Source organism: Lonchura striata, chromosome 1, assembly GCF_046129695.1.
Source record: "Lonchura striata isolate bLonStr1 chromosome 1, bLonStr1.mat, whole genome shotgun sequence".
NCBI lineage: Eukaryota > Metazoa > Chordata > Aves > Passeriformes > Estrildidae > Lonchura > Lonchura striata.
The window spans coordinates 747,563-770,172 of NC_134603.1; the positions used below are offsets into that span (position 1 = coordinate 747,563).

The 22,610-nt window shown below is 60.4% G+C and overlaps 2 protein-coding genes across 2 annotated transcripts; one reads left to right on the top strand and one right to left on the bottom strand.

The window, feature by feature from the left end:
- Positions 1–1,185: 1,185 nt before the first annotated feature.
- LOC144245922 (uncharacterized) lies at positions 1,186–2,853 on the top strand. The gene is made up of 4 exons (XM_077781472.1): positions 1,186–1,368; positions 2,099–2,194; positions 2,272–2,356; positions 2,748–2,853. The coding sequence occupies exons 1-4, from the start codon at positions 1,186–1,188 to the stop codon at positions 2,768–2,770; spliced, it is 387 nt and encodes a 128-aa protein (XP_077637598.1). The 3' UTR covers positions 2,771–2,853.
- Positions 2,854–3,468: 615 nt separating this feature from the next.
- On the bottom strand, positions 3,469–22,381 carry LOC110481825 (myosin-6). The gene is made up of 38 exons (XM_077781585.1): positions 22,181–22,381; positions 20,641–20,784; positions 20,040–20,196; positions 19,321–19,348; positions 19,103–19,211; positions 18,927–19,019; positions 17,877–17,940; positions 16,913–17,011; positions 16,697–16,800; positions 15,911–16,049; positions 15,560–15,828; positions 15,006–15,176; positions 14,553–14,862; positions 14,398–14,471; positions 14,184–14,271; positions 13,990–14,107; positions 13,784–13,907; positions 13,136–13,272; positions 12,936–13,062; positions 12,715–12,843; positions 12,375–12,617; positions 11,855–12,031; positions 11,610–11,755; positions 11,439–11,529; positions 10,749–11,138; positions 10,170–10,296; positions 9,947–10,065; positions 9,176–9,372; positions 8,450–8,633; positions 8,210–8,375; positions 8,007–8,131; positions 7,617–7,925; positions 7,045–7,248; positions 6,356–6,481; positions 6,001–6,276; positions 4,509–4,604; positions 3,596–3,730; positions 3,469–3,489 (listed from the first exon to the last, which is right to left on the bottom strand). Exons 1-38 carry the CDS (start codon positions 22,379–22,381, stop codon positions 3,469–3,471), a joined length of 5,817 nt encoding a protein of 1,938 aa, XP_077637711.1.
- Between the last annotated feature and the right edge of the window lie 229 nt (positions 22,382–22,610).

A 22,610-nucleotide genomic window follows, 5' to 3' on the forward strand; every position in this document is an offset into this window, starting at 1 on the left:
GACTGGGGGAACTGGTACGGGACTGGGGAACTGGGATGGGGGACTGGGGAACTGGTACGGGACTGGGGAACTGGGAGCACTGGGATGGGGTACTGGGGAAACTGGTATGGGACACTGGGGAAACTGAGGGAACTGGAAGCACTGGGATGGGGTACTGGGGGAACTGGGAGCACTGGGAGCACTGGGACAGGACACTGGGGGAACTGGGAGCACTGGGGGCACTGGGGGAACTGGTATGGGATACTGGGAGCAGTGGGGGAACTGGGACGTGATACTGGGAGCACTGGGGGATACTGGGATGGCATACTGGGTTCATTGGCATGGAGATACTGGGGATACTGGGGGAACTGGTATGGGGATACTGGGGGAATTGGAGGAAGTGGTATGGGGATACTGGGGATACTGGGGGAACTGGTATGGGGATACTGGGGATACTGGGGGAATTGTACGGGGATACTGGGGATACTGGGGGAACTGGTATGGGGATACTGGGGATACTGGGGGAACTGGTATGGGCATACTGGGGGAATTGAAGGAACTGGTATGGGGATACTGGGGATACTGGGGGAACTGGTACAGGGATACTGGGGGAATTGGAGGAACTGGTATGGGGATACTGGGGATACTGGGGAAACTGGTATGGGGATACTAGGGATACTGGGGGAACTGGTACGGGGATACTGGGGGAATTGGAGGAACTGGGACTGGGGCACTGAGGGAAAATTGGTGTGGAGGTCCTGGATGGGCTGGTGGGACTGGGGGAACTGGTATGTGGGCACTGGGGGCACTGGGGAGACTAGGGGGAACTGGGGAGACTGGTATGTGGGCACTGGGGGCACTGGGGAGACTGGGGGGAACTGGGGAGACTGGTATGGGGGCACTGGGGAAACTGGGGGGAACTGGGGAGACTGGTATGGGGGCACTGGGGAGACTGGGGGGAACTGGGGAGACTGGTATGGGGGCACTGGGGCAGCACTGGGGGGACAGTGGGGACCCCACAGGTGCGAACCCCCTGACACCCCCATAACCCCCCCGTGCCCCCAGGGTGCTCTGCAAGGGGGTGGTGACACTCCTGTCCCCCCCGTGACCCCTCTGTGTCCCCTCCGTGTCCCCTCTGTCCCCAGGTGATGTCCGGGGGGGGTGCTGGCACTCCTGTCCCCCCCGTGACCCCTCCGTGACCCCCCCATGACCCGTCCGTGTCCCCTGTGTCCCCAGGTGCTGTCCGGGGCGGTGGTGGCACTCCTGTCCCCCCCCGCGCCCCCCACCCTGGCCCCGGCGCTGCTCCAGACCCTGGCGGGGGCGGCGGCCCTGGGGGGGCTCCTGCTGCGGGACCCCCCCCGGCTGCCCCCCGGCTACGGCACCTGCCTGGTACGGGGACGCGGCGGTGGCACCCGGGGGACCCTCCCGAGTGCCACCCCTCCGTGTCACCGTGTGTCCCCGCCGTGTCCCCACCACGTCCCCGTGGTGTCCCTCCCCAACCCCCCCACGTCCTCCTGCTGTCCCTCCTGTGTCACTCCGTGTCCCCAAGGTGTCACCCCCGTGTGTCAACCCCAAGGTGTCCCCCACTGTCCCCACAGTGTCACCTCCTGGTGCCCACCTTGGCTTTGTCCCCTCTGTGTTCACCCCTCCCTCTCCTGATGTCCCCCAGGTGTCCCCTGCCCTGCTGTCACCCCATGGCGTGTCCCCTACACGTCCCCAGGGTGTCACTCCGTGTCCCCATGTCATCCCTAGGGTGTCCTCCATGGTGTCCCCTCCACATCCTCATAGTGTCCCTTCATGTCATCCCCATGGCGTGTCCCCTTGTCACCACCCCACATCCCCATGGTATTGGGTGTCCCCCTCCATGTCCTCATAGTGTCCCTCTGGTGTCCCCCCATGTCCCCAGGGTGACCTGCTGCTACCCCTCCATGTTCCCCTGGTGTCCCAATGGTGTCCCCATTGTCACCACACCATCCCTGGTGTTCCCATGGTGTCCCCAAGGTGTCCCCATTGTCACCATCCCCATCCCCCTGGTGTCCCCATGGTGTCCCCATTGTCACCACACCATCCCTGGTGTCCCCAAGGTGTCCCCACAGTGTCCCCCCCGCTGTCCCACCAGGACCTGCTCCGGGCCATCAGTGGGACCCTCATCTTCCTCGTGGCGGCCCTGGTGGCCTTGGCCTCGTCCCGTGACGCCCTGGCTGCCACCACCTTCGTGAGTGTCCCCGAGCCCCGCCCCCTCCGAGCCCCGCCCCCGCCTGACCGGGCCACGCCCCCTTCCCCTCCCCCCAGACCTTCAGCCTCCTCCTGGCCTTGGTCTTCGCCTTCGACACCTTCGTCACCTTCCGCACGCGGGTGGCCCCGGCCCTGGGACAGGGTGAGGGGACACCTGGGGGAACCTGGGCTGGGGCTGGGGACACCTGGGGCACCCTGGGACAGGGTGAGGGGACACCTGGGGCACCCTGGGGTGGGGCTGGGGACACCTGGGGCATCCTGGGACAGGGTGAGGGGACACCTGGGGCACCCTGGGATCGGGTTGGGGGACACTCTTGGGTAAGGTGGGGGGACATCTGGGACACCCTGGGGTGGGGTTGGGGACACCTGGGTTATCCATAGGTGAGGTGGGGATGCCTGGGTAATCCATGGGTGAGTTGGGGGACATCTGGGACACCCTGGGGTGGGACTGGAGACACCTGGGACATCCTTGGGTGGGGTTGGGGGACACATTGATCCTCCTCCTCCACCATCTCCAACTGTTCCTCCTCCAGATCCTGACATGGAGGGCCACTGATGGTCACCACCCCCCACACTGTCTCATTGTCCTCTGGGTCCAGTCCGCCATCCCCCACCCCAAAAATTAAACCTTGTCCCACACGTGGTGCTGCTCAGGGTCGTGTTTTTGGGGTGGGGTGGCCGAGGGGACATTGTGTCCCTCCTGTGGCTCATTAACGGGTTAATGACGGCGTTGGGGTCCCCTCGTCTTGGACAGGGGGTAGGGGGTGTCACTGGTGGGGAGAGGGTCCACTGTGGGGTTGGGAGTCACTCATGATGGTGAGACCATCATCATCATCATGGGTCCATCATGGTGGTGGGGGGTTCATCTCATCATCATTGTGGGTCCATCTTGGTGGTGGTGAGTGACTTGTATCATGGTGGGGGGTCCCCTAGTGTGGTGTGGGGGGTCCTTCATGGTGTCACCATGGCTGGTCCCTCACGGTGGTGGCAGCTCCCTCATGACAGGGGTAGGTCACTCATCATGGTAGTCACGGGTCTCTTATCATGGTGGAGAGTCCACTATGGTGGTCAGTCCCTCAGTGTGCGGTGATGGACCCCTCATGGTGATGGTGGGTCCCTCATCATCATGGTTGGTCAGTCATTGTCATGATGGGACCTTCATCGTGGTGGGTCTCTCATCATGGTGTGTCCCTTGTGGTGGCAGTGGAGTCACTCGTGGTGGGTCACTCATGACGAGTCCTTCATGGGGATGGATCACTCCTCATCATGCAGCTTCTGGAGTGGGGTGGGAGAGAAGACAGAAGGTCCAGGGGGGGTGTGGGGCAGCTGTGGGGGGTGACAGGGAATGACAGGGAGTGACAGGGGGTGACAGGGGTCCCACCTTGGCTCCGATGTCACGGCTCTTGGCCCGCAGCTTGTTGACCTGGGATTCAGCGATGTCCGCGCGTTCCTCGGCCTCATCCAGCTCGTGCTGCGCCTTCCGGAATTTGGCCAGGTTGGTGTTGGCCTGTTCCTCCTGGGGGGACAGTGGGTCAAGGGGGTTTGTTCTGGGGAAGGACATCCTCCTGTCACCCCACAACTGAGATGGCTTCAAGCGTCTGTCTATCCATCCTTCTCTTCCATTAATCCATCCATCCATCCATCCATCCATCCATCCATCCATCCATCATCCATCCATCCATCCATCATCCATTCATCCATCCATCCATCATCCATTATCCATCCATCCATCCATCCATCCATTATCCATCCATCCATCATCCATCATGCATCATCCATCCATCCATCCATCCATCCATCATCCATCCATCCATCCATCATCCATCCATCCATCCATCCATCCATCCATCCATCATCCATTATCCATCCATCCATCCATCCATCCATCCATCCATCATCCATCATCCATCATCCATCCATCCATCATCCATCCATCATCCATCCATCCATCATCCATCCATCATTCATCCATCCATCATCCATCCATCATTCATCCATCTTCCATCCATCCATCCATCCATCCATCCATCCATCCATCCATTATCCATCATCCATCATCCATCATCCATCCATCCATCATACATCCATCATCCATCATCCATCATCCATCATCCATCCATCCATCATCCATCCATCATCCATCCATCATTCATCCATCATCCATCCATCCATCCATCATCCATCCATCCATCCATCCATCCATTCATCCATCATCCATCCATCCATCCATCCATCCATCCATCCATCCATTCATCCATCCATCATCCATCCCTCGCTCTGTCCCATTCACTCACCGCCTCCTCCGCCTGTCTCTTGTAGGCCTTGACTTTCATCTGCAGTTTGTCCACCAGGTCCTGCAGCCGCAGCAGGTTCTTCTTGTCCTCCTCCGTCTGTGGGAACAGGGACAGGGTTGGACACTGGACCAGAGCACAGCCAGAACTCCTGGGCCTCAGTTTCCCTTCCCAGAGACTTCCTGTGTCCTGACCTGGCCACCAGGTCTATGTCCCAGGTCACCCACATCCCTTTGTCACCCAATGAATATTCTGGGTCATCTTTGTCCCTGTGGCCACCTAGTCAATGTCTTGGATAACCCATGTCCCTGTGGTAACCCCGTCAACGTTCTGGCTTGACCATGTCCCTGGGGCCACCATCTCTGCCCATTTTTGACCCCTGACATGTGTGACTGAAGACAGGCTGTGCTGTGGTGGCCTCATCTGGTAGCTGAGTTTGACCCACCCAGGTGGTGTCACCTCATGGCTGAGCTCCTTGACGCACCCCCATGGTCTCACCCCCATGGTCTCACCTGGTAGCTGAGCTCCTTGACACACCCCCATGGTCTCACCGCCATGGTCTCACCTCCATGGTCTCACCTGGTAGCTGAGCTCCTTGATCCATCTCCATGGTCTCAGCTCCATGGTCTCAGCTCCGTGGTCTCACCCCCGTGGTCTCACCCCCATTGTCTCACCTGGTAGCTGAGATCCTTGACGCACCCCCATGGTCTCACCACCATGGTCTCACCTCCGTGGTCTCACCTGGTAGCTGAGCTCCTTGATCCATCTCCATGGTCTCAGTTCCATGGTCTCACCTCCATGGTCTCACCTGGTAGCTGAGCTCCTTGACCCACCCCATGGTCTCACCTCTGTGGTCTCACCTGGTAGCTGAGCTCCTTGATCCACCCCATGGTCTCACCTCCGTGGTCTCACCTGGTAGCTGAGATCCTTGACACACCCCCATGGTCTCACCACCATGGTCTCACCTCCGTGGTCTCACCTGGTAGCTGAGCTCCTTGATCCATCTCCATGGTCTCAGTTCCATGGTCTCAGCTCCGTGGTCTCACCTGGTAGCTGAGCTCCTTGACGCACCCCCATGGTCTCACCCCTATGGTCTCACCCCCCTGGTCTCACCTCCATGGTCTCACCTGGTAGCTGAGCTCCTTGACCCACCCCATGGTCTCACCCCCATGGTCTCACCTGGTAGCTGAGCTCCTTGACCCACCCCATGGTCTCACCCCCATGGTCTCACCTGGTAGCTGAGCTCCTTGACCCACCCCATGGTCTCAGTTCCATGGTCTCAGCTCCATGGTCTCACCTGGTAGCTGAGCTCCTTGACGCACCCCATGGTCTCACCCCTATGGTCTCACCCCCCTGGTCTCACCTCCATGGTCTCACCTGGTAGCTGAGCTCCTTGACCCACCCCATGGTCTCACCCCCATGGTCTCACCTGGTAGCTGAGCTCCTTGACCCACCCCATGGTCTCAGTTCCATGGTCTCACCTCCATGGTCTCACCTGGTAGCTGAGCTCCTTGACGCGCCGTTCAGACTTGCGCAGCCCCTTGACGCTCTCGGCGTTGCGCTTCTGCTCGTTCTCCAGCTCGTTCTCCAGCTCCCGCACGCGTCCCTCCAGCTTCTGCAGCTGCTTCTTGCCCCCCTTGAGCGCCAGCTGCTCGGCCTCGTCCAGCCGCAGCTGCAGGTCCTTGATGGTCTGCTCCATGTTCTTCTTCATCCGCTCCAGGTGCGCGCTCGTGTCCTGCTCCTTCTTCAGCTCCTCTGCCATCATGGCCGCCTGCCCGTGGGGGACAAGCAGGGGGTCCATGGCACGTCCTCTGCGGTGGCCCCGGTGACGGCCCCACCGTGACACTCACGTCGGTGATGGCCTTCTTGGCCTTCTCCTCGGCATTCCGGCACTCCTGGACGGCCTCTTCCACCTCTGTCTGCAGCTGGGAGATGTCACCCTCCATCTTCTTCTTCTGGTTGATGAGGCTGGTGTTCTGGGGGGACAGGGAGGGATCTCAGCAGGTGGCCCTGGGGTGCTGCCCTGTCCCTTAGAACCACCAGGCCTTGGAGACCCCTGCTTATCTCTGCAGGTTGAAGGATCTTCTGGAGATCTTGGTGACACAACACAGAAATGGACACCTCCCTTCTGTAGACCAACCAAGCATTCCTTGGACCTTCCATGGATCAACCCAACCTCCTCCAGACCAACCCAACCCTCCTGAGACCTTCAGGAGAAGGTGGCACTGTTGGGTCTGGGTCAACTGGAGACATCCTGGGGGTCTCCAACTCAGCAAGAGTTGGTCTGCATCACCCCAATACAAGCAGACTTTCCATAGACCAACCCAACCTCCTCCCACCAAATCCAGCCCTCCTTGGACCTCCTTTAGACCAACCCAACCTCCTCCAGACCAACCCTTCAGGAGAAGAGGAGGACGTTGGGTCTGCACCACTCTGAGCCACCTTGAGCTCCCCACCAAGCAATCAGAGCTGCTTCTCCTGGGCTGGAGCATCCCTGGATGGAGGTGACCCCTCTCCTGGCAGGCAGGTGAGGTCTCACCTGGGAGTGGAGGAGCTGGACCCTCTCACTGGCCTCGATCAGCTCCTGCTCAGCCAATTTCCGGGCCCTCTCGGTCTGTTCCACCAGGCCCCGGAGCTCCTCCAGCTCCGACTGCAGCAGGGTGTTCCTGCGCTCCACCATGGCCACGTTCTCCTTCAGGTCTTCCCCGACCCTTGCTGCATCATCCAGCTGCAGCTGTGTGTCCTGGGGTGGTGGGAAGGGGTGGTGGGTCCACCCGGCCATGGGGTGGGGAAAGGGTGGTGGGCCCACCCAACCGTGGGCTGGTGGGGAGGGGGAGGAAGGTCCATCACACCACCCCTGTTGGATGGTGGGACCTCCAACACCCCAAGGTCCCCATGGACAGGTTTCTTCTGGTACTTCCTATACCCCAGTATTCCTCTTATATCTCAATGTCCTTGTGGACAGATACCTTCAGATACTTCCTACACCCTAATGTCCCTGTGATACCTTGAGGTGGTACCTCCATATCCTGTGGGACAGGTACCTTCAGGTACTTCCTGTACCTCCATGTCCCTGTGGGACCTTCAGGCACCTCCCACATGGACAGGTACCTTCAGGTAGCCCTGCAGAGCCTTGACCTGCTTCTGGGCCTCGTTGGCGCCGCGGTTGGCGTGGCTGAGCTGGATCTCCATCTCGTTGAGATCGCCCTCCATCTTCTTCTTCAGCCTCAGGGCCTCGTTGCGGCTCCGAGTCTCGGCGTCCAGCGAGGTCTGGAGCGACTCCACCACGCGCAGGTGGTTGCGCTTCACCTGCTCCATCTCCTCCTCCTTCTCACCCAGCTTCCGCTCGTACTCCGCCTTCACCTGGTTGAACTCCAGCTGCGCCCTCAGGATCTTCCCCTCCTCGTGCTCCAGGGAGGCCTGGGGACAGAGAGGACCTTGAGGACCACAGAGGATGGACCAGGAGAATGCAGGGGTCGGGTGGGGTGGGGCTTGTCCCACCTCAGCCTCTTCCAGAGCAGCTTGGAGCTCCAGCTTCTCGGCATCGAGCTGTTTCCGGACCTTCTCCAGCTCATGGATGGATTTGTTGCCAGCGCCGAGCTGCTCCGTGAGGTCCGAGATCTCCTCTGCCCAGGAGAGACCCCGTCAGACCCCATGGGAATGGGTGGGGAACACCAAGGTGGACAGAGGACCTGCGCTGTCACCTTGGAGATTCTTGTTCTCCCTCTTGAAGGTCTCCAGGTGTTCGAGGGACTCCTCGTAGATGTTCCTCAGCTTGAAGAGGTCAGTGCTGAGGGCCCTGGCCTCCTTCTGTGATGCCTCCAGCTCTGTCTGAGACTCCTCAAACTTCTGCTTCCACTCGGCCAACACCTGGGGACAGCCAGGTGTCACCCCCCAGCCACCTGACCCCACCCAGCCACCCCCAGCCTCCCACACCTGCCCACCTTGTCGAAGTTCCTCTGCTTCTTGTCCAGGGTAGCGGCAGCCGCGTTTGACCGCTCCACGTCGGCCATCAGGTCCTCGATCTCGTTCTGCAGCCGGTGCTTGGTCTTCTCCAGCGAGGAGCATTTGGCGTTGACGGCCTCCACGGCCTCCTCGGCCTCCTGCAGCCGCTGGGCCAACTTCTTCCTGCCCCAGGGACCACCTGAGGTCACCCGCAGGCCGGGTGGGGCCACTTGAACCTTCTCCCACCCAGCCATTGGCCAAAATTCTTCTCTGCATCTCCTCTACCATCTCCGGATCACTCTACCTCCTCCAGGACCTTCTCCAGGGGGTGGTCTCCACCCTGACCCCACAGGAACTACGTCTACTAGGAGGTGACTGAACCTCTAAAACCTTCTCCAGAACCTTTTCTGGTGGTTTCCACCTCCCCAACCTCACAGGATCTCTATCTATGGGGCAAGATTCGCTTGACCTCCTCCAGAACCTTCTCCAGCGGGTGGTCTCCACCCCTCTGACCCACAGGACCTCCATCCATGAGGAGATAAATTAACCTCTAAAACCTCCAAAATCTACTCCGGTGGATGGTCTCCACCCCTGACCCCACAGAATCTCCACCTGTAGAGCGATGACTCACTTGGCCTCCTCTAAAACCTTCTCCAGAACATTCTCCCAAAGGTGATCTCCACCCCTGACCCCACAGAAGCTCCACCCGTAGGGTGACGACTCACTTGGCCTCCTCCAGCTCCTCGGTGCGTTGGATGGCATCTGTCTCATACTTGGTCCTCCACTGGGCCACCTCGGAGTTGGCCTTGGAGAGTGAGCGCTGGAGCTCGGCCTTGGCCTCGGTCTCCTCCTCATACTGCTCCCGCAGAAGGTCCCCATCGTGCCGGGCTGACTGCAGTGCGTGCGCCAGCGCATTCTTGGCCTGGTGAGGAGAAGGTGGCACCGTTGGGCCCAGGTCACCTGGAGTCCTCTTGGGTTTCTCTGGCTCAGCAGGAGCTGCTCTTCATCACCACAACCCAACCAGACCTTCTGTAGACCAAGCCAACCTTCTCCAGACCAACCCAACCCAGCTTTCCTTGGACCCTATTTAGACCAACCCAACCTTCCTCAGACCTTCTGTAGACCAACCCATCCTCTTCCAGATCAACCCAACCTTCCCTACACCTTCAGGAGAAGGTGGGACCATTGGATCCAGGTCAGCCGGAGCTTCTTGGTGTCTCCAGCTCAGCAGGAACTGGTCTTCATCACTTCAAACCAACCAGACCTTCTGTAGACCAAACCAACCTTCTCCAGACCAATCCAACCCTCCTTGGACATTACATAGATCAACCCAACCCCCACCAGACCAACTCAGCCCACCCTGGACCTCCTATGGTAGAACTACCTGTAGATGGACCCACCCAACCCAACCATTCTGAACCAGTGACCACAAGAGTGAAGGACACCTGTGACCCACCTGGACCCCCCCAGGTCTTCTCACCCCCACCAGACCCCACCTTCATCTCCTCCTCCAGCTGCCTGCGCAGGTCCTCCAGCTGCTGGGTGTAGGACACCTTCCCACGGGTCAGCTGGGACACCAGCGCCTCCTTCTCCTCCAGCTGCCGTGACAGCTCACCTGCGCGGGTGGGCGGGGCTTCAGGTGGGGTGGGGGCCAGGTGGGGTGGGGGATGGGGGTGCAGAGGTGGGGCAGGGCTTGGGACCCCCTGGGCCAGCTCCCACCGTTCTCCGTCTGCAGCTTGGCCCGTTGGGTGTTGGCGTCGTTGAGGACGCGTTGGGTCTCCTCCAGCTTTGCCAAGTGCTCGGCAGCCTGGTCCTCCATGGAGCGCGACACCTTCTCCATGGCCACCTGCAAGGAGGGGCCAGAGGAGGGATGGGGCTGGAGGCAATGGTGGGGTGGACGAGCCCCATTGCTGGAGGTGTCCAAGGCCAGGCTGGACAAGGCTTGGAGCCACCTGGTCCGGTGGAAGGTGTTCCTGGGTGGGATTCACCCAACCCTGCACTCAACCCAGCCCACCCACGTGGAGAGTCTTCATTTCAACCCAACTCAGGTCAGGTCAGCCATGTGGAGACTCTTCAGCTCAACCAGTGGAAGGTTCTTCACAGCAACTCAACCCAACAAGGTGGACGCTCATCCCAACTGAAGCAGTTGGAGACTCTTCAGCCCGACTTAACCCAGCCCAGCCTGGTGTAGTGGAAGGTGTCCCTCCCCAGGGGTTGATGGAACCAGATGATCCCAGCGGTCCTGTCCCGCACAAACCATCCCATGACTCCCCGCTGTCCATCTCAACCTCCTCCTACCTTAGACTTGATCAGCTGCTCCACGTTGGCACTGAGGTCATCCAGCTCCAGCTTGAGCTCGCTCTTCTCCTTCTCCAGCTTCTGCTTGACGCGCTGGAGGTTGTCCAGCTGCTCGCCCAGCTCGGCCACGCTGTCGGCATGTTTCTTCCTCAGCGCGGCCGCCGTGGCCTCGTGCTGCAGCGTGGCTTCCTCCAGGTCCCGCCGCAGCTTCTGGAATTCCGCTTCCCGCTTCTTGTTGAGCTCCAGCTGCGCCGAGGTGGCACCGCCGGCCTCCTCCAGCCGCTCGCTGAGCTCCTCCAGCTCCCGCGACAGCTCCGAGCGCTGCTTCTCCACCTTGGCCCGGCCCGTCCGCTCCGCCTCCAGCTCCTCCTCCAGCTCCTCGATCCGCGCCTGCACGCCAAGAGGGAGATGAGAGGCAGGATGGGATTCACCCAACCTCTCCACTCAACCCAACTTTACAACTGGAGACTGTTCAGGTCAACCCAGCCTGCTGGAGACTCAGCCCAGCCCAACCAGCCAGAGACTCTTCAACCCAACCTACACCAGCCCAACCAAGTGGAGCCTCTTCTACTCAGCCCAACCACCTTGAGACTCTCCAACTCAACCATCAGGTTACTCTTCAATTCAACCCAACCACCTGCACATTCTCTAGTCCAACCCAAAAAGACACAGACCTAACTCCACCCCCACCTGTAGCTCCTTCAGCTTCTTCTGGAGCTGCAGAGCCAGCGCCTGCTCATCCTCGATCCTGCTGTTCTGCTGGTGGATCTCAAACTCCTTCCTGTGGAAGAAGGTGGGGCAAGTGAGGCCTCACCTGTGGCCTTCAACTGGACCTCACATGGCAGGGGGATCCAGCCTCACTTCTTGAGCTTCTCCTCCAGCTGCTGCTTGTCATTTTCCAGATCCATGATGTTCTCCTGGGTCAGCTTCAAGTCACCTTCTAGTTTTCTTTTGGCCCGTTCCAGGTCCATCCGGATCTTCTTCTCCTGTTCCAGGGAGCCTTCAAGCTGTGCAGGAACACAGAAATGGGGAGAAACCTCAAGTTTTGCTCATCTTTACCCCAGAAGTTCCTCAGCAGGGCCTAGGGTGGGACCAGCCACACTCACATCATCCACTTGCTGTTCCAGCTTGACTTTGCCCTTAGTCAAGGTGTTGACCTTGTCTTCCTCAGCCTGCAGGTCATCCAGTGTCTGCTGGTGGGATTCCTGCAGAGCCTTCTTCTCCTTGGTCAGCTTGGCAATGGTCTCGTCCAGCCCCGCCATCTCCTCCGTCAGGTTCTTGACCTGTGGGAGAAGTGTCTGGCTTCCAGCCCAGTGCCAGGGTGGGGCAGAGTTGGGGGAGGTTGGTCACCTTGGCCAATGAGATCCCTTCAATGCAGGAAAACCCAAAGAACCTTGGGTCCTCTTGATGAGCCCAACTCAACCAACACTGTATCTTCTCAACCCAATCCGCCTTGGGTCTCCTCAACTGAAACCAGTGCCTTGGGTCTTCTCAACCCAACCCAACCAGTTTTATGTCCCACCAACCCAACCCAACCAGCCTTGAGTCACCTCAACCCAACCCAACAAGGCTGAGCAGACTCAAGTCCCCTCACCTTGAGGCCAAAGCCTCTCCCCCCATCCTCACCTTGTTCTCAGTCGCGTGTTTCTCCTTCTCCACCTTGGCCAGGGTCAGCTCCAGGTCATCAATGTCCTTCTTCAGCTCCGAGCACTCGTCCTCCAGCTTCCTCTTCTTGGCTGTCAGCTCAGCGTTCATCTCCTCCTCATCCTCCAGCCGTTCTGTCAGCTCCTTCACCTTGGCCTCCAGCTGGATCTTGTTCTTGATCAGCTGGTCACAGCGCTCCTCAGCATCGTTCAGGTTGTCCTGCTCCTGTTTTGGGGGGACAGCAAGTGAAGCGGGATTGCCCCAGGGTGTGGTGAGGGTGGTGGTCACACTCATGATGTGGTTTTGGCGTGATCTGACTCACAGCCTGCACTTGGAGCTGGAGGTCATTCTTCTCCTGCAGCATGGAGACCATCTTCTCCTCCAGCTCCTTCCGCCGTGATTCCGACTTCTCCAGAGCGTCCTTCAGCCGCCCGTACTCCTCCTTCATGTTCTGCTCCAGGAGACCCCGAGCAGGTCAAAGACCCTCATCCAACATCCCCCAGACCATCAGTGGTCCCACCCTGCCCTGCCCACCCCTCCCACCTGCATCTCCTTCTCTGTCTCCGCGCTCTTCAGCAAGGGTTTGATCTTGAAGTAGAGCTTCATCCATGGCCAGTTCTTCACCCCCATGAAGGCCCGGAGGTTCCACTGGATCACCAGCAGCGCGTCCCTGTGAGGAGGACACAGGTGCCACCACATCCCCACAGGTGACCAGGTGAGCAGAAGGCCCACCCCTGTCTCACCGGCGCTCCACGATCTTCTTGAACTCGAGGCGCATGAGCTGCCCCCGCGCCCGCGCCTGGATGCGGGTGATGATGCGGGACAGGCGCTCATCCCTCATCTCCTCCAGCTGCCCCAGGAGCCCTGCCTTGAAGAAGACCTGAGGGGAGAAGGTGGTGGGACCATGAGATCCATGTCTACCTCAGATGGTGAGACCACGCAGTCCATGTCCACTTCAGATGGTGGGACCATGCAGACCATGTCCACCTCGAATGGCGGGACCACACGGTCCATGTCCACCTCAGATGGTGGGACCACAGGGAAGAGGGACCACAGGATCTCCCCACAGTGTGTCCAAAGGGGTTGTGGTAGGTGAAAGGATGAGGCGGTGTCTGGGTCGATGGACAGATGGATATGTTGATGGACAGTTGGACACGGCAATCATGGGGCCTTGAGGTCTATGTTCACCTTGAATGGTGGTACCACAGGGACCACTAGATCTCACCCAGTGGGATCAAACTGGTTGTAGTGGGTGGAAGGATGGGGTAGGGGTCCAGAAGGAACAGATGGACATAGGGAGGGACAGATGGACCCGTGAATGGTGGGACCATGGGTTCCAGTACACCTGAGGGATGGTGGGACCACAGGGAACGGGGAGCACATGATCTCACCTTGGTGTGCCCAAACTTGTACTGGTTGTGGTCGATGTCGATGGAGCCCAGGAGCTTCTCAGCGCCCTTGCGGCTGTCGATGAACTGTCCCTCGGGGATGGCCGCGGGGTTCAGGATGCGGTACCTGGGGGCCGGAGAGGACACGACCCCTGAGCTCAGCCCCGGTGGGGTTGTCCCCCCTCCCCAAACCCGTTCCGTGTCCCCACCGCTGGCGGAAGTCCCCGTAGAGGATGCGGTTGGGGAAGCCCTTGCGGCAGATGCGGATTCCCTCCAGGACCCCGTTGCAGCGGAGCTGGTGCATGACCAGGGCGTTGTCCATCACACCTGTGGGAGACACAGGTGAGGGGTCAACCACGAGCCACGCCCACGCCCCGACCTCCCATCGCCACCCTCGGCTCACCCGGCTCCTTCCGCTCGTTGGGGACGAGGCAGCGGACAAAGTGGGGGTGGGTGGTCTTGAGGTTGGCCATCAGCTTGTTGAGGTTCTCCTGGGGAGGAGAGGGGACAGTGACCAATGGGAGAGCAGGGGAGGGGCTGTGGGGTGGTGGGACCACCCTCTAAAACAGGGGCTGTTCTCCCCCTGCCCCACAGCAGGTCCGGTGCAGGTTCCTCACCCGGTGCAGGGCTGAGACCGTCTGGAAGGAAGAACCTTTCTTCTTGGCTCCTTTCCCCTTCCCGCTGTCACCACCTGTGGAGGAGAGCAGTGGGATGAAGTGAGAACAAGGACAACTCCTGTGGGAGCTGTCTTCTTCACCCCACCATCACCCACCAGAATCTGCCCCGGCGTAGTTGGAGAAGAGGTGGGCCAAGAGCTTGAGGGCGGATTTCTGGTAGAGTCCCACCACTGTCTCGTTGAGGGGGTCCTTGTTCTTCTCCAGCCAGCCCAGGATGTTGTAGTCCACGGTGCCGGCATAGTGGGTGAGCGAGAAGTGGGCCTCGGACTTGCCCTTGACGTTTCGTGGCTTCCCAAAGTTGGCCGACTTGCCCAGGTGGTTGTCGTAGAGTTTGGACTTGAAGGTCATGTCCGAGGCCTTGGGGAACATGCACTCCTCCTCCAGGATGGACATGATCCCCATGGGCTGTGGACAAGTAGACCTTGTTGGCCGAGAAGGACACCAAGGACAACCCAAAAGCCGCTCCTGGGGCACCTGAGGAGCTCCAACTGGACCGGCCCTCCACCCTCAGCCCCCTGAGCCCCTGGAGGCCCTGGGGGAGGTGGCACCTTCTCGATGAGGTCGATGCAGGCCTGCAGGTCCATGCCAAAGTCGATGAACTCCCACTCGATGCCCTCCTTCTTGTACTCCTCCTGCTCCAGCACGAACATGTGGTGGTTGAAGAACTGCTGCAGCTTCTCGTTGGTGAAGTTGATGCAGAGCTGCTCGAAGCTGTTGAACTGGGGGAGGAGAGGCAGAGATGGGTGAAGGAGTCCATGGGGACAACTCAACAGCAATAGGACCATCAACACCAACGGGGTCAACTGAGTCCATGGGGTCAACTCAACACCAATGGGGCTAACTGAGTCCATGGGGCCAACTCAACACCAACGGGGCCAACTCAACACCAACAGGGCCAACTGAATCCATGGGGTCAACTCAATACCAACGGGGCCAACTCAACACCCAATGGGGCCAACTGAGTCCATAGGGTCAACTCAACACCAACGGGGCCAACTGAATCCATGGGGTCAACTCAACACCTACAGGGCCAACTCAACATCCAGCTGGCTCAATGCCACCCCAGCAAGGCCCAACGCCCCTGCCCCGCCCCGAGCCTCACATCAAAGATCTCAAAGCCAGCGATGTCCAAGACGCCGATGAAGTACTGCCGCGGCTGCTTGGTGTCCAGCGAGTTGTTGATCCTCACCACCATCCAGTTGAACATCTTCTCGTAGACAGCCTTGGCCAAGGCCCCGATGGAGTAGTAGACCTGCTGGACACTCTGTCCCTTGGTGACGTACTCATTGCCCACCTTGACGCGTGGGTGACACAAGCCCTTGAGCAGGTCGGCCGAGTTCAGCCCCATCAGGTAAGCGGACTTGTCGGCATCTGTGGAGCGGGAGACTCGTGGCCAGGTGCCACCTCACCTGGTGACCCCTCCCTGACCTGTCACCCCCTCGCCCCGACCCACCTTCGGTGCCGTCCGGCTCCGCCTGCTCCTCCCGCTGCTTCTGCTTGAACTTCATGTTGCCGAAGTGCATGATGGCCCCCGTCAGCTTGTAGACGCCGGCCTTCTCCTCGGCCGTGAAGCCCAGGACGTCAAAGGCGCTCTGGGAGGGGTGGAGGGGGTGGGGCCAGGTGAGGGCCTGGCCTCTGCTGGTCACCACCTGTGATGGTCACCCCCTGAGGGTACCTGCCACTGTCCTTCCCAATCATTGGCCCAGCTGGCCAATGGGGACATGTCCAGCCACGGGCTTGTCCACTTGAAGGACTTGTGCATGGACTTGTTCATCCATGGGTTTGTTTGTCCAGCTCGGGACTCATTTATCCTGGATCCATCCATCCATCTGTGCACTCATCCATACATCCATCCATCCATGGATTCACCTGTCCATGGATTCTTCCATAGATCCATTTGAGGACTTAGTCCATCAATCCATGGACTCATCCATCCATTTGAGGGCATTTATATTCACAGATCCATCTGAGGACCCGTCCATCCATTCATCCCTCCATCCCTCCTTCTAAGGACCCTCCATCCCTCCTTCACTTATCCATGGAAGCATCCATCCATCCATGGACCCATCTACCCATTTGGACCTCTATCTCCAGGGATCCATCTATCCATCTATCCATCCATCCATCCATCCATCCATCCATCCATCCACCCATCCATCATCCATCCATCCATCCATCCATCCATCATCCATCCATCATCCATCCATCCATCCATCTCCCTCCACCCATCCCTGCTCACGTCAGTTGCCAACAGCTCCTCGGCGTCGTCAATGGAGGCCACGGTCACCTCGCCCTGGGACACGTAACCGTAGTCGTAGGGGTTGGAGGTGACCAGCAGCATCTCTGGGGTGGGATGGAGACACCACTGAGCATTCCCAGTCTCCCCAAACCACTCCGAATTTTGGGAGAAGGGGGGAAGGAGAAGCCCGGAGGCCACTTTGGTGGCCCAGTTCACCCAGCAGCTCCGGCTTCTTGTTGGAGAGGATCTGGTAGAAGATGTGATAGTTCCGCTCTGCCTTCAGCTGGAAGATGACACGGGACTTCTCCAGGAGGTCTGGGAGGGTGGATGGGGAGAAGGTGGGATGAGGAGAGGGATGGAGAGGGAATGGTGGGATGAGGAGAGGGATGGAGACACGGAGAGATGGGTGGAGGCATGGACACATGGATGGATGAAGAGATGGATGGATAAATGACAGGTTGGTTGGAGACACGAGGAGATGGAAAGATGAGGAGGTGGAGGGTCAGATGGCCGGTGGGGGTGGGATGAGGAGATGGAGGGATGGACAACAGGACAGGGCACCAGCTCGTTGGATCTATCAGCCATGGAGAGGGATGGAGGGATGAACAGGATGGGTGGATGGACGGGGAGATGGAGGGATGGACAAGAGCTCATGGATCTGTCCACCACGGACAAAGGATGGACATGGGGAGGGAGGGAGGGAGACACGAGGAATGGAGCAATGAGGAGATGGATGGAGAGACGGACAACTCATGGATCCATCAAACAGGAAGACAGACGGAAGGAGGGCGAGAGGGGTAGATGGAGACATGAAGAGATGGAAGGATGAGAAAGTGGACAGAGGGACGAGAAGGGCTCTGGACGCATGGCCAGAGGCTGGACAGAGGGACGAGAAGGGCTCTGGACGCATGGCCAGAGGTTGGACAGAGGGACGAGAAGGGCTCTGGACACAGGACCAGAGGCCGGACAGGGGGACGAGAAGGGCTCTGGACACATGGCCAGGGGCTGGACAGAGGGACAAGAAGGGCTCTGGACACATGGCCAGAGGTTGGACAGAGGGACAAGAAGGGCTCTGGACACATGGCCAGAGGTTGGACAGAGGGACGAGAAGGGCTCTGGACACAGGACCAGAGGCCGGACAGTGGTCACCCCCTGCTCCCACCACCCTGAGGCCACTCACAGGTCTCGATGTCGGCCGACGCCAACTTCCCGGTGGCCCCAAAGTGGATCCGGATGAATTTCCCCTGGAAAGGGGGTGGGGGAGGGCTGTGGGGGGCCATAGACCCTGCTCCATGGACCAGACCCCAGAGACCCCACCCAATGGACGCTACCCTATAGGCCCAACCCCACAGACCCCACCCCATCGATGTGCCCCACCCCACAGACTCCCCCCCATAGGACCTGTCCCACAGGCCCCACCCAATGGGCCCTACCCCATAGACCCTGCCCCATGGAATCCACTCATGGCCCCACCCCACCAGTGTGCCCCACGGACCCAGGCCCCACTCCGCAGGCACCGCCCCACTGATGTGTCCTACAGATGCCAGCCCCACCCCATAGACTCCACCCCATAGATGTGCTCCACTGACATCAGCCCCCCCCCACAGGCTTCACCCCATGGGTTCTGCCCACAGATCTCCCCCAAGGCCCTGTAGACTCCTCCATCAGGACCCACCCCACAGACCCCACCCCACTGATGTGTCCTACAGATGCCAACCCCACCCCATAGACTCCGCCCCATGGACGTGCCCCACAGGTGTTGTCCCACAGGTCCCACCCAAAGGCCCATAGACTCCTCCCCCAGGCCCCACCCATGGCCCCACCCCACCAGTGTGCCCCACGGACTCAGGCCCTACTCCGCAGGCCCCGCCCCACTGATGTGTCCTACAGATGCCAGCCCCACCCCATAGACTCCACCCCATAGATGTGCTCCACTGACATCAGCCCCCCCCCACAGGCTTCACCCCATGGGTTCTGCCCCACAGATCTCCCCCAAGGCCCTGTAGACTCCTCCATCAGGACCCACCCCACAGACCCCACCCCACTGATGTGTCCTACAGATGCCAGCCCCACCCCATAGACTCTGCCCCATGGACGTGCCCCACAGGTGCTGTCCCACAGGTCCCACCCAAAGGCCCATATGCTCCTCCCCCAGGCCCCACCCATGGCCCCACCCCACCAGTGTGCCCCACGGACCCAGGCCCCGCCCCACAGGCCCCGCCCCACTCACGAAGCGCGAGGAGTTGTCGTTGCGCACGGTCTTGGCGTTGCCGAAGGCCTCGAGCGCGGGGTTGGCCTGGATGATTTGATCCTCCAGGGTGCCCTGGGGTGGGGGTGACGCCGCGGGTGGGGACACGGCCAGGGGACCCTCCCCACCCTGGGGGGCGTGGCCAGGCCCCGCCCTACCTTGCTGCTGTTGGCCGCCTCCTTCTTGCGGTCACCGATGGCGGCGATGCTGGCGAAGTACTGGATGACGCGTTTGGTGTTCACCGTTTTCCCCGCCCCCGATTCGCCGCTGGGGGGGCAAGGGGGTCACCAGGGGGTCACTGAGGGGTCACGGGGGTCGCCTGGGGGAGCTGGTCCCACCCCACACCTGTGGGGCGGCCTCAGGGTTGGGGACTCACGTGATGAGGATGGATTGGTTCTCGCGGTCTATGGGAGGAGAGAGGGGTCAGGGGGTGAGGAGGGGTCTGGAGGGTCTTCAGCCCTCCCCAGGTGAGGAACAGGTCAGGTGGGATGAGGCTGGGGAGACATTGAGGGTCTGGGGTTTGGAGTTCTCCAAGGCCCCCAGGTGAGGAGCAGGTCAGGTGGAACAAAGTTCAGGAGATGGTGAGGGTCTGTGGGTTGGGGTTCTCCAAACCCCTCAGGTGAAGAGTAGGTCAGGTGGAATAAAGTTCAGGAGATGTTGAGGGTCTGGCGTTTGGGGTTCTCCAGCCCCACCCCCCAGGTGAGGAGCAGGTCAGGTGGGATGAGGCTGGGGAGACATTGACGGTCTGGGGTTTGGAGTTCTCCAAACCCCCCCTAGGTAAGGACCAAGGTGCTGGGAGATAGTTGGGGGTCTTGGGGGTCTCCAGCCTCCCAGGTGAGGACCAGGAAAGGCTGGGGAGAAACTGGGTGGTCTTGAGGTGTGGCTGGGGTTCTCTACCATCCCAGGTGGGACCGAGGTGAAGGAGATGTTGGGGTTCTCCACCCTCCCAGGTGGGACAGAGGTGAAGGAGATGTTGGGGTTCTCCACCCTCCCAGGTGAGATGGGTTGAAACTGAGAGGAACCACAGGGGGCCTTGGATGTCCCCTAGTGCCCAGGTGAGCCCCAGGTGTCCCCAGCCCGTTTTTGGGGTCCCACCTGTCAGCATGTACTGGTAGGCGTTGTCGGAGATGGAGAAGATGTGGGGGGGGACCTCGTTGCGCTTTTTGCCCCGATAGGCGGCCACCACTTGGGGGTCATAGACTGGGAGCCACTTGTAGGGGTTCACGGTGACACAGAACAGCCCCGAGTAGGTCTGGGGGGACAAACAGAGGCTCAGGGGGTGACACCCCCTGGGTGGGGACACCCCCCCAGGAGGGGACAATCAGGTGTGGGGAGACAAGGGGTGTGGGAAGGGTGGGGTGGGGTTTTGGGGGGTCCAGAGTGGCTGGAGGGGCCAAGGATGGGAACTCTTTGGGGCTGGAAATGGGACATTTTGGGTCTGGGAGATTCAAGGCATCCAAGGATGTGACATTTTGGAATCTAGGCGGCCCAAAGTGATCTGGAATAGCCCCCCAAGTTCCAGGTACCACACTGACTGCTCCAGGTTCCTCACAGACCCTCCTGGAAGCCCCCCCAGATTCCAGGTGTTCCCAGAAGTACCCCCATGGTTCCAGCCCCTCCTGAGTTTTGGGGCAGGGTCCCCACTGCCACCCTCCCCCACATTTTTGGGGTCCCCCTGCCACCCCCAGGATCTCACGTAGATCATCCAGGCCGCGTAGCGCTCCTTGAGGTTGAAGAGCACGGCAGGCTCGTGCAGGAACGTCAGCATGGCCATGTCCTCGATCTTGTCGAACTTGGGGGGGTTCTGCTGGTGCACGTCCCCCTCCTTGACCGTCACCGTCTGGGGGACACACGGGGGTCGGGGGGTCATCAGGGGTCAGGGGGTGCTCCATATGGGAGGGGTTTGGCCTCCCATGATTGTGAGTCCCCCAATAATCCCCCCGTGTCACCAATTCCATCTTGGTCTCCACAGTGACTTCCTCCCCTCCAAGTCCATCACTCACCTCCCAGGATTCCCCCAAGCCCCTTGTGACCCTCAATGAGCTTTCTGTGACCTTCGCAAGGCCCCCAAGACCACAAGCTCCCCGTGGCTCCCCTGTGTCATCTCTCCCATCTTGATCTCTACGTCCCACCCCCAGCTCCACCACATGACCCTCCCCACAAGCTACCCATGACCCCAACCCCCCCGCAACCCACCTAGAGCCCCCAGGTCACCTCTTCTGGCTCAGTCCCCATAGTGACACCCCCTCAACCAGCTCCAGCATGCATCTGCCTTGCCCCCCCAAACCCCCCATGAACCTCCCCAAGCCCCCCGTGACTCTCCATGTCACCTCTCCCAGCTTGGTCTCCTCAGTGACATTCCTCCCCCAGAACTCCACCCATCCACCCCCCAAGACCTGCATGACCCTCAGACCCCCATGAGCCCCCCAAGTCACCTCTCCCAACTTGGTCTCTGTGTTGATGCCCCCCCTGCCGCCCCTTCACTCGCTCTCCTTAACCCCCCGAGCCCTGTGACGCTCCTCAAGCCTCCCATGTCCCTGCACCTCCCATGACCCCAAGGTCCCCATGATGTCCCCAGAGCCCTGTGACTCTCCCTAAGCCCCCCATGACCCCCTCATGTCACTTCTCCCAGCTCAGTCTCCACAGTGACATCCCCTCGTTGTCCCATTGAGACCCCTGTGACCTCCCCCATGTCCCAAAAAGCCCCCATGACCCCAAGGTTCCTATGACCCCCCACCCCAGACACCTGTGAGCCTCCCCAAGGTCCCCATGTCCCCAAGCCCCCCATAACCCCCCAGTGTCACCTCTCCCAGCTCGGTCTCCACGGTGACATGCTCTTGATGTCCCATTGAGACCCCTGTGACCCCACCATGTCCCCAGGCCCCCCGTGACCCCAAAGTTCCCATGACACCCCCAGACCCCTGTGACCCCCTCATGTCCCCAAGCCCCCCGTGACCCCCCGGTGTCACCTCTCCCAGCTCGGTCTCCACGGTGACATCCCCCCAATGTTCCATTGAGACCCCTGTGACCCCCCCATGTCCCCAAGCCCCCCGTGACCCCCCCAGTGTCACCTCTCCCAGCTTGGTCTCCACAGTGACATGCTCTTGATGTCCCATTGAGACCCCTGTGACCCCCCCATGTCCCCAGGCCCCCCGTGACCCCAAAGTTCCCATGACACCCCCAGACCCCTGTGACCCCACCATGTCCCCAAGCCCCCCGTGACCCCCCGGTGTCACCTCGCCCAGCTCGGTCTCCACGGTGACGTTCCCCCCTTGTCTCTCCACCACGCGGCCCCGCACGAACTCGTGTCCCGGGTGGGGGACGAAGCACTCGGCGCGGGGGTCGAAGGGACGCGTGGTGGCCGCCAGGCGCTCGCGCTCGCCCGGCCGCAGGAACGGCGCCGCCGCGCCCAGAGCCGCCAGCACCGCGTCTGCCATCTGTCCTGGGGGATGGTGTCACCTGGGGGGTGGGAACAGACCCTCACCCACCCACTGACCCCATAGACCACCCTCCAGTCATCAATGGGCCACCATGGCCATTGATTGTCCCCCACGGCCATCCCTGACCCCACAATGTCACCAGCACCGCGTCCACCATCTGTTCTGGGGGACAGTGTCACCTGGGGGACAGTGTCACCTGGGGGGTGGGAACAGACCCTCACCTACC

Coding starts and splice junctions, on each gene's coding strand:
- LOC110481825 (XM_077781585.1), bottom strand. CDS start 22,381: ATGGCAGACGCGGTGCTGGCGGCTCTGGGCGCGGCGGCGCCGTTCCTG. Junction 6,277..6,355: donor CCAAGAAGGCCATCACCGAC/GTGAGTGTCACG, acceptor CCCCACGGGCAG/GCGGCCATGATGGCAGAGGA. Junction 4,605..6,000: donor TCAAGGAGCTCAGCTACCAG/GTGAGACCATGG, acceptor CTGTTCCCACAG/ACGGAGGAGGACAAGAAGAA.
- LOC144245922 (XM_077781472.1), top strand. CDS start 1,186: ATGACCCGTCCGTGTCCCCTGTGTCCCCAGGTGCTGTCCGGGGCGGTG. Junction 1,369..2,098: donor CCGGCTACGGCACCTGCCTG/GTACGGGGACGC, acceptor CTGTCCCACCAG/GACCTGCTCCGGGCCATCAG. Junction 2,357..2,747: donor GGCCCCGGCCCTGGGACAGG/GTGAGGGGACAC, acceptor TTCCTCCTCCAG/ATCCTGACATGGAGGGCCAC.